Below are 10988 nucleotides of genomic sequence, written 5' to 3'. Positions count from 1 at the left end.
AGTTGCACAGTTAACTGAGCTGAAACAAAACTTCAATGAAGTTGAAAAAGTTTATTCAACATAAAAATAAAAAAATGTTGTTTGTGTTCCACAAATAATATAAACAAGTTTTTTTTTCAATATATATATATATATATTTTCACAAAATCATTGCTACAAATCCACAATTGCAAACAAATAAACACGATTAACAGTAAAACCAAACCATAAAGAAGGACAAAAAATAAGGGGAAAAAAGCAACAACATCAACCACAAACAACAGAAACACAATAAAGGTGAAGAAAAAGGGAAAAAAATGATAGAAAAAAAGTAAAACGGCCCTCCATTATAATTATCACCATTTTCAGGGTACAGAGAACCAACCAAATGTTGTACTTTTTTAATTTTATTTATTGAAGGACAGAGGGTGTTTGCATTAATCATTTCCAGGAAACGAAAAGCAAATAGCAAAAGCTCATTTCCATCTGTTGTCCAAACGACATAAAGCACAACTATACAATAAAACAATGCATACAAAACATCCAATACATACCCAACTTTAAACCACATTCACTACAATAGCAAAAAGGTTATTAGTGCTTAGTACAAGGCAGGTGTAATGTGCAATTTGCAAAGGTAGCCTGCCTACTTATTGGAGAATATAAAGTGTGGAGCATATCAAAAGCATATCAAAGCACCTTTGACTGAAATCCTCATAGGAGCTAATATAAATGACGTAGTAAGTAGTGCAGTCCCCTCTTGCACTGAATGATAAAAAATAAGCATCAGCCTCTTTTCTTTTCCGCTTTTTCAGTCTCAGTTGAAACTAGTCTGATGTTCATACTCTGAATTTATGGGCGGAAAAAAGGTCTGGTTCGTTTTCCACAAATAACCTCCTCAACACCTCAGAAATATCACCTCAGAGTATTGTTTTAATGTGCCATATTATATATTGATTTATCCATTCTTACAAATTTTTATTGTGCACTTTACTTTGATATGCAGTTGCACAGTTAAATGATGTTGCTGCCAACCCACAGCACATGTGCCTTGGTATCATTTCCCCTTACATTCTGGATTTTTATTAATTCTTCTTTATATAGGCTATTTATCATGTATTGTATTGGGTGAATGTTTTTATGTAAAAAAAACAAAACAAATTCCAATCAAAAATGTTCACATGTTGGCAATCGAGTATTGAAATTGAAACCTGAAACAACAACACATTTGACATGAATATTAAATTAATCGTGGCCCCTTGGTATTTTCCCACAGTTCACTCAGCTCCTGAACGCATCACGGTCTTCCAACATGGCGGCCCCCTTGCCCGGTCGGTGTGCGTTCTTCGTGGAGAAAAAGAAGCGGTTCTGTAAGATGGTCGTGGGGAAAGGAAAGAAGTTCTGCGGAGAACATGCGACCATGGTGAGTTCACGGACCCGTGCTGCCTTCAAAGACACAGACAAAGTGATGACAACAACAGAAAGTGAACAGATGAAAACAGCTGCAAAGGGTTCAGGTTCTGGTTCTGGTTCGCTCAGACTTTGATCCTCCGATTTAAAGGCAGTTTCTAATTTATTCTTAATCAGATTTGAAGTTCAGAAAAAACTAATAGGCTATTTAATTAGTTAAACAAAGGTAAAAGGTGTTTCAGCTCCGTCATCAGCCAGCAGGTGGCGCTGTCAGACTGACAGGAAGCAAGAATGACTGTGCCACATATACAGTCTATATATGGTGCCACATCAATAATAATAATATTGATCTTATATGGCTGTTATCCTCAGGTCAATGAGTTACGGATAGAGCTGCAACACTTAATCGATTAATCGCACAATAATCGATTATTAAATTAATCGCCAACTATTCTGATAATCTAATAATCGGTTTTGAGTCTGTTTTAAAGAAAAAAGTTCAAATTTTCTCATTTCAGCTTCTTCAATGTGAATATTTCTGGTTTCTTTGTTCCTTTATGACAATAAACTGAGTCTCTCTTTGGTTTGTGGACAAAACAAGACATTTGAGGACGTCGTCTGGTGGTTTGAGAAACACTGGTTGATGTTTTTTCAACATTTTTTAACATTTTATTGACCAAACAACTAATCGATTAATCGTTTAAATAATCAACAGATTAATTGATAATGAAAATAATCGTTAGTTGCAGCCCTAGTTACGAATGTGCACAAATACACTGTTTATGTTGCATATCATTGAATTGTTTTATTAATGCTTAAATAACACTCAAACAGCTTAGTTACTGATAATAAGCTTTACATGTGAAACATATTATTGTTGCTATAACATATAATAGCAGTTGAGTGATTGAACACACATTAAACTTCGTCACTCCTCATATTAAGACTGTCTTTTTATTATTTTATTGTGCTTTTATGGCGATATCCCCTTGGGTCTGAAATAAAGAAATGAATGAATGAATGAATGAAATAAGACAAATATCCAAAGATAATTCCTAGAGCTCACCTCTTCTCTTGGTTGCTGTTTCCAGGAGGAGGGACTCAGCAGCAGCAGACGGATCGTTTGTCCCCTGGACCCCAAACAGTCAGTTATTGTTCAATTATCAGTTATCAATCAGATTATTGGTCTGTTAATAAATATAAATATAAGTAAAAAAATAAATAAATAAAATAAAGTCGGTTTTCATTGACTCAGAAACCATTTGATTTGGACAGTTTGTGCGTTATTGACTGGTGATGCTGTGATTGGTGATTGTGTGTGTGTGTGTGTGTGTGTGTGTGTTTTCAGCACTGTGAGTGAAGACAAACTGGACAAACACCTGAAGAAATGTAACTCCAGAGCGAAAGAGAAACCTGTGAGACACTGTTCATACTTCATGTCGATGTATAACTGTAGTATTGCTGTAGTATAACTGTAGTCTCACTAACTAAAGTCTAAGTATAGTCTGATTGACTGTAGTCTGGTTAACTGTAGTCTTAATATCTATCTATCTATCTATCTATCTATCTATCTATCTATCTATCTATCTATCTATCTATCTATCTATCTATCTATCTATCTATCTATCTATCTATCTATCTATCTATCTATCTATCTATCAGCTGTATTCTGACTGTGGTGTGTTCTTCAGGTTTACTATGTGGAGAACATAAACGCTGGACCAGCCGATGGAGACGACGCTCTGCAGCAGGTAACGTCTGATCTGCTGCTGTTAACTCTCTGAACAACAGCTGCACTTCTAACGCCGACTCTTCTCTCCTGTCGCAGGTGAGTCTGTGTGAGCGCAGCAGGTCGGAGCTGGAGTCTCTGCTGGACAAACTGAAGACGGCGGCCAGAGGTGAGCGTCACACAGGCCAACTACTGAGCAGTCTGTGGGTAGTCTGACAACTAAGAATCTATAAGCGTGGCGTTTTCTGTTGTTTCTGTTGTGACAGGTCTGCAGCGCGACGTGGAGGACAGAGTTCTGTCCCATCCAGTCCTCCAGGAACAACTCAGCGACCCAAAGAACGGAGAGTCTGCTCACAAGCACCTGAAACAGCAGGTACAGTAGGCTACAATAACACCTGAACACACCGCTCATCGTTTTAAAAATCCTGCTCAGGTGAGTCTGCATCAGGGTTATTATTATACTTAAAAGGATAGTTCACCCAAAATTCATATTTCACTCATTATCTCCTCCCCCTCATGTGGACTAAGGGCTGGGAGAAGTTTCAGAGTCCTCCGTGGCTTCTCTGAGTTACAGGGGGTCTCGGCGTAGCAGTGCATGTCCATATAACGGTTGCAAATGGATACCACTTTTCTTTTGGATGTTTTTTGGTGTGTCTTTTTGTTACGAAGACAGTTGGTATCCATTTGCAACCGTCATATGGACATGCACTGCTACGCCGAGACCCCCTGTAACTCAGAGAAGCCACGGAGGACTCTGAAACTTCTCCCAGCCCTTAGTCCACATGAGGGGGAGGAGATAATGAGTGAAATTTCAATTTTGAGTGAACTATCCGTTTAATGGGAGTCGGGACAAACCTGGTTAAATAGCCTAAAGGTTATACAATTTTCCCGAAAACGAGAACTAAATAAAAACTACAATGAACAATGATAAACTAAAGTTGACATTATGGGATGCAACTAAAAGGGAAAAAGTTCATCTTCAGAGGTCTGACAGAGGCTTTCTCCTAAAACCTGAAAAACTACAACTAAGACTAAATAAAAACTTGTCAATTCCTCTAAAATAAACTGATTCATCACTAAACTAAACTAGAACTAAAGTGGAAAAACAGACTAGAAAAACTAATGAAAAATAAAAACTAATGAAAATGTTAAAGGGACAACGAGGAGTTTCTATTTGGTTATAAAAAAGTCTCACGTTAATGTGGATGAATCTACGTTACCACTTGTTAATGGTCCATTTTAGATAAATATATGGTTTTGTCTCTATGGTTATTTTGTTATTATTAGTGGTGGTGGAAATGCTGGGCGAGCCGACCAGCGTTTCTTTACTTTCGGTTTCATGGCGAGTCATGAGAATAACGCCGCCGAATCTCCGTTTATGGTGGGAACTACGACGGTATGTGATCATCTTCCAACCTCTGACTTTAATTCTTGATGAATGAAAACATGAGTCTGTCTTGCGCCGGTCAAAGAATTTCACGGTGCGGAGGCTCATAAATGTAGTGTGAAAACACTTTGCTTTTACAAAACTCCTCGTTGTCCCTTTAACTTAAAACTAAAACTAGCAGTGAAAAAATAATTTAGTAAACTGAAATAAAAATTAAAAATGACAATTTTTCCAAAATCGAGAACTAAATAAAAACTACAGTGAATAATGATAAACTAAGGTAAACTAAATTTGACATTATGGGATGCAACTAAAATGGAAAAAGTTCATCTTCAGAGGTCTGACAGAGGCTTTCTCCTAAAACCTGAAAAACTACAACTAAGACTAAATAAAAACTAGTCAATTCCTCTAAAATAAAAACTAATTCATCACAAAAACTGATTCATCACTAAACGAAACTAGAACTAAACTGAAATAAAAAACAGACTAGAAAAACTAAATGAAAAATAAAAACTAATGAAAATGTTAAAGGGGACATATTATGCAAAACTCACTTTTTCATTGCTTTAGTATGTGTATTTGCGTATCCAGAGTGCTTCCTCACCCCTTAAACGTCAGTTTTGACAACTACGAAGACTCTAAACCGACCGTTTAGAGCAGGGCTGTGAAACTGGTGTGTAGAGAACCCAGCTGTGCTCAATCTTTTGTTTTTTCTGACCAAAGCCTGTTACTAACATTACTTTTAGACATCAAGGTACCATGTCAAGAAGCAGAAATGAGCATAATAAGTCCCCTTTAAACTATAATAACCTTGGTCTTCAGTGACACACACCTGTAGTCGGCCATTGTTTCCCTTGAGGAGGCGGAGCTCGAGTTGTTCTTGTGTAACCATGATGTCCCGTGCCTCCAGTCGTCGATCCTGGGCCACCTGGCGGAGCTCGGGCTGCTGGCCCGGCACCGCTGCTTCCTGGAGTTCGGAGCCGGTCGAGGGAAACTGTCTCACTGGATCCACGAAGCTCTGAAGACCGACGAGCAGCTGAAGACCAGCGGAGAGGAGCTGCAGCTGCTGCTGGTGGAGCGCTGCAGCACCCGCTTCAAGGTACCCAGGAAGCTCACCGCTACAAACTCCACATTCACACATTCACACATTCCCTGACTCAGTAACTCCGACCTGCTGGTCTCTGGTCTGCTGCAGGTGGACGGGAAACATCAGGACGAAGGAGTTCAGTTTGAGAGGCTGCAGGTCGACATCCAGCATCTGGATCTGAGTAAGAGACCTCGTTCGCAGTCACAGACCCCGGCAGTGGTGGACAGTAACGGAGTAAATTTACTTAAGTACATATCCAGAGGATTTGTACTTTACTTGAGTATTAGATTTCTTTGGTACTTATTACTCTTACTTGAATACATTTCCAAGACAAATATTTTTACTTTTACTCAAGTTAATTTCTAGGAAGGCTGAAAAGTACTGGTTACTTTCAGGTCTTTTTCTAAAATCCTATTGGACACAAGCTGTGTTTGTCAGAGAAGGAAACCCTAACCCCTAAAAGCAGCACATCAGTGCAGCTGAGCAGCAAAGAGTTCATTCTCACTAACAAGAGTTAAAAGCTCCTTACATTCATTTAGAAACAATTATAGTAATACATTGATGTAGAGAATAAGAAATGTACTCTTCCTCTTACTTTTACTTAAAGTAAATTTAAAAGCATGTACTTTTGGATACTTAAGTACCTTTAAAAGCAAGTACTTTTTTACTCTTACTTGAGTAACATGTCGACTGAGCTACTTTTACTTGTAACGGAGTAAATTTTGACCAGTAGTATTTCTACTCTTACAAATACAAGTACTGGGGTCGAGTACTCTGTCCATCTCTGGACCCTGGTGCTTTAAAGTAACACTATGTAGTTTAGTGGTTCTGGTGGAGAAGAGCAACTGTCTTCCTCGTTCCCAGAGAAGCTCAGTCGCCCACGTGAACATGTTGCCATATGCCGGTGTTGTGCTGAAATGAGACTGACCCCACTAACTCAGGACTGCAAGGGGAGATATTGAACAAGTTCACTGTACTTGTTGTTGTGGATCCTTGATAATTAGCACATAGTTATGTGTTGTTATGTAATTACTATTTAATATGACATGAAAGCTTTCTGCATTCATTCATTTATCCTCATAAAATCACTGTGGAGAGATAAGGCGCAGTAGTTTTTCGATAATCGAGAAGTGACTGTCCCCTGTAAGGTATTTAAACCCAGAGTGGGAAACTCTGGGTTTAAATACCTGGGTTTCTTGCATTAGTCTCAGAAGTGAAGACGCCTCTTGGATGACGGGTGAAACGTCTTCAAACAAGAGAAAAAGTCCAGTTGCTTTTTTACTACAACTCCACAAGAATTCAATGAGTTTAGAAATATTATTTCAAGGTCAAAAATGACTTGGTGTTGATGTGACGCTCCTGGTCTGAATCCTCTGATCTCTTTTGCTGTTTCAGGTAAAGTCCCTCTGCTCAGACAGAAGAAGCTCCCGTTGGTCGGAGTCGGGAAACACCTGTGTGGAGCGGCGACAGGTGAGCTCTGATTGGCTGCCGGCTTCGATTAACCTGCTGCTGAACAGCTGATTTTATTTATTTATTTACAGATATAGATCCCTGGCCTTTTTTTTTTAGAAATGTTATGTCCTCGTCCTTTTTCTTAATCCCAGGCTTGAGCCTTTTTAATAGGGCTGGGACGATATGCTTTTCTCCAGATTCGATTCTTCTACGATTTTTTGGATGGCGATTCGATTTAAATTGTGATTCTACGATATTGCAGATTCTCTCGATTTTTAGTCTTCAGCATTTTTAACATTTATCTGTGTAGCCGATGTCATATCTGGCCCTCTGCGTTGTGTTTCTCACGGCCTGCCCTTCGCCAAGAGGTTGACAACCACTTGGCGGGTTGGTTAGCACGTCTTTTATGGGTGGAGTGAGTGCACATCCGTTACATCTGCACACAAATACTGTAGGAGCCTATAAATGAACATACTCCATTATAAAGTGAACTTAAACCCTTTTCAAAACCTGGACTCTCTGTATGTAAAAAAGGCTAACAAATGCACATTGCACAATATTTAAAAACATTTTCAAAGTGTTTAAAAAAAAAAAATTATTTAAAAATCATCAAAAAAGATATTGCGATATTTATGTGAATCGATTTTTTCTCCCACCCCTACTTTTTAAAGTGTTTTTCGTTGTGTCTTATATGTCCTTGTGTGTTTTTTTTTTTGTTTTGACCTGGAACAACCGTACAAAAATTCCTATGTGTGTAATATGCACAAATTGCAAATAAAGATTTTGACTTTGACTTGATCATGATCTCTGGTCTCTGTCCTCAGATCTGGCTCTTCGCTGTCTGTTGGAAACACCGGGACTCGGCGAGGAGTCTGAACCGGCACCAAAACGCCTCAGACCCTCCGGCCCAGACTCTGGTTCTCCCCCCGCGGACTCAGAACCAGTCCGGCCTGGTCCCGGTCCCGGTCCGGTGCTGGGTCTGACCGTGGCGCTGTGCTGCCACCACCGCTGTGAGTGGCGTCACTACGTGGGTCAGCGGTTCTTCCTGCAGCGAGGGCTCGGCGCCGCAGAGTTCTCCGCCTTCTGCCGGATGTCCAGCTGGGCCACGTGCGGACTCAGACTCAGACCGACCAATCAGGACCAACACCACCACCAGCTGCTGCCCAGGGAGTCGACCAATCAGAGAGCGGAGGATGAAGACGACGAGCATGAAGCAGCAGAGGAGGCGGATGCAGATGTGAACGGGTAAGTCACGAGATTGTCTCTCTGCACAGCTCCACTACTTCCTGAACTTAATGCTGCTCCTTTGTTTCCTGTCTCACATTATTGGACAAACTGATTAATCCAGGTGTGTCTGAGTGGTCACAATGGTCAGACACACCTGGATTAAAGGGACAACGAGGAGTTTCTATTTGGTTATAAAAAAGTCTCATATTAATGTGGATGAATCTACGTTACCACTTGTTAATGGTCCATTTTAGATAAATCTATGGTTTTGTCTCTATGGTTATTTTGTTATTATTAGTGGTGGTGGAAACGCTGGTCGAGCCGACCAGCGTTTCTTTACTTTCGGTTTCGTGGTGAGTCATGAGAATAACGCCGCTGAATCTCCGTTTATGGTGGGAACTACGACGGTATGTGATCGTCTTCCAACCTCTGACTTTAATTCTTGATGAATGAAAACATGAGTCTGTCTTGCGCCGGTCAAAGAATTTCACGGTGCGGAGGCTCATAAATGTAGTGTGAAAACACTTCGCTTTGCCAAAACTCCTCGTTGTCCCTTTAATCAATTTGTCCAATAATGTAAGACAGGAAACAAAGGAGCAGCATTAAGTTCAGGAAGTAGTGGAGCTGTGCAAAGAGCCCATTCAGGTGGTTGTGGTCCTGAAAACCAGACCAGGGAAAATAAGTCTTGGACGCGTCAACATTTTCCTCAGTAAATATATTTCTAATGGAGCTACTGACATGAAATTTTCACCAGATGTCGGCAACAACCCAACTAATGCACATATACAAAGAAATCCAAACATTTATGTCCATCAATTAAGTAATGTGTAATAAAGTGAAATGACACAGGGAATAAGTATTGAACACATGGAGGAACAAAAAGGTTTGGAAAGACAAGAAAGCAGCTGGAGTCTGTCAGTGTTTAGAAAGTTATCCTGTGAGTAATCCTCATCAGTACAAAGTAATATCAGCTGCTTTAGTCCAAACTTCTAGTCAAAACTAATCTAATTCTACTTAAAATCAGACTCATCACATTAAAAGCAGCTTGTTTTTAGACACTTTTTACTTCTTTCAAGCAGATTTTCACTTGAAATAAGTAGAAAAATCTGATAGTGGAGCAAGTTTTTATTTCTCATTACAAGCACAAAAAAACTTGCTTTCACTGGCAGATTTTTCTACTTATTTCAAGTGAAAATTAGTTTGAAACAAGTGAAAATGATCTAAAAACAAGTTCATTTTTAGGTGATGAGTCTTATTTTAAGTGGAAAGAGATTAGTTTTGACTAGAAATGAGACATTTTGACAAGAAATACGACAAATATTCTTGGAAAGATTTTGAGTTTTTGCAGTGTAAAAGCAAAGAGCTTCTCCAGACCTTCAGAAACTGATGCTGCAGAACATCCTGATGCATCGGTTACAGACGGGCCTGAATGCACCGTTTTATCCGTTAGCGCTGTTAATCCAGAACAGAAAAGAACATTTCTTATTTTTATAGTTTTAATATTTTACTTATTTAGCGAGGGGAAGAGGGGAAGGGAGGGAGAATAGGGAGAAAAGGTTTGCTCTGTTTCTTGCATGTAAGAAAGTCTTGTTTGATTTGCTGTAACTTGCAAACAAAAACTAATAAACACATGCTTAACGTTACATTGTGTAAGAATTACTCCCATCTAGTGGTGCGGTTGTAGATCGCAAGCAACTCAGTCATATTTTTCATGCTGCATTCACGTGAAATCGTGCTTAAGGCAGACGGACAACAGCCGCTGCATGTAACGGCATAAACAAGCCTCTATGTAAACAAGTGGTCCGTCAGCACGAGGCAAAACAATACACGTGACAATATGTTGTCATGGCGATGTGGTATTGTTTACCTGACCCACGTTTTACCGTCTTTCTCTGGACTTCTGTGACTAAAATGACATCTGGTTTGTTACCGACGGCCATCTGCCCGACTGCACCTGAATGCAGCATTCAGGTAAAAATAATCGATTTTCGTGAATAGATAACAGAAGAACTTACACAATGTACCTTTAAAAAAAAGAAATGAACATTTCACCATAAACTGGACAATACCAGGTCCTCACAAGATTTCTGACAGAGTCAAAAGAAAACTAAGAGGAGTCGTCCAAGAGCCGAGGAGACTGACAGAGAGATGTAGAGACACCTGGAATTAGCAGGTACAGTTGTTTAAAAAAAAAGAAAAAGTAATGCACTCAACCTCCAAGTCTATCGACAGGCTCAATGCTTATTTTCCCTGCTGCACTTACACACTCAGAATAGTTAGTGTAAGTATGGAGGTATCTGACCAGGTCCTGACCAGACTCTCTCTGTGTGTGTCTGCAGGTTTCTGTCGGCCGGTGAGCGCGAGCAGGTCGGTCGTCTCTGTAAACTTCTCATCGACAGCGGCCGAGTCGACTTCCTGCGGACGAAAGGATTCGACGGAAAACTGAGTCGATACGTCGACGCTCAGACGACTCTGGAGAACATGTTGCTGACGGCGCTGCCTTCCTCCTCCTCCTCCTCCTCCTCCTCCTGAGAACCAGACTGAGACTCAGAAACAGTTTGTGTTTGTAAAAAGTTTTTTTATTATTTTATTGTGTGAGAATCATCATCATCAAACTGAAATCTGTCCAGTCTTTGTAAAGTTTCTAATAAAGCGTTTTCAGTTCTTTGTTGTTCGGTGTCGTCCAGTCTCAACAACAACAACAACAACAACAGGAA

The 10988-nt window shown here is 39.9% G+C and overlaps 1 protein-coding gene across 1 annotated transcript; it reads left to right on the top strand.

The window, feature by feature from the left end:
* Window positions 1–1279: 1279 nt before the first annotated feature.
* On the top strand, window positions 1280–10936 carry trmt13 (tRNA methyltransferase 13). Its single transcript, XM_085775244.1, has 11 exons — window positions 1280–1402; window positions 2481–2533; window positions 2738–2804; window positions 3081–3140; window positions 3218–3287; window positions 3385–3491; window positions 5416–5604; window positions 5701–5773; window positions 6988–7062; window positions 7869–8289; window positions 10611–10936. Exons 1-11 carry the CDS (start codon window positions 1292–1294, stop codon window positions 10801–10803), a joined length of 1419 nt encoding a protein of 472 aa, XP_085631370.1. The 5' UTR covers window positions 1280–1291; the 3' UTR covers window positions 10804–10936.
* Window positions 10937–10988: the final 52 nt, after the last annotated feature.

The sequence above is a fragment of the Trachurus japonicus genome, chromosome 4, assembly GCF_045865225.1.
Source record: "Trachurus japonicus isolate A0001 chromosome 4, Traja_1.0".
NCBI classification, from domain to species: domain Eukaryota; kingdom Metazoa; phylum Chordata; class Actinopteri; order Carangiformes; family Carangidae; genus Trachurus; species Trachurus japonicus.
This window is presented reverse-complemented; position numbering and strand designations above follow the sequence as displayed.

Coding starts and splice junctions, on each gene's coding strand:
- trmt13 (XM_085775244.1), top strand. CDS start 1,292: ATGGCGGCCCCCTTGCCCGGTCGGTGTGCGTTCTTCGTGGAGAAAAAG. Junction 3,141..3,217: donor GAGACGACGCTCTGCAGCAG/GTAACGTCTGAT, acceptor CTCCTGTCGCAG/GTGAGTCTGTGTGAGCGCAG. Junction 8,290..10,610: donor GCGGATGCAGATGTGAACGG/GTAAGTCACGAG, acceptor GTGTGTCTGCAG/GTTTCTGTCGGCCGGTGAGC.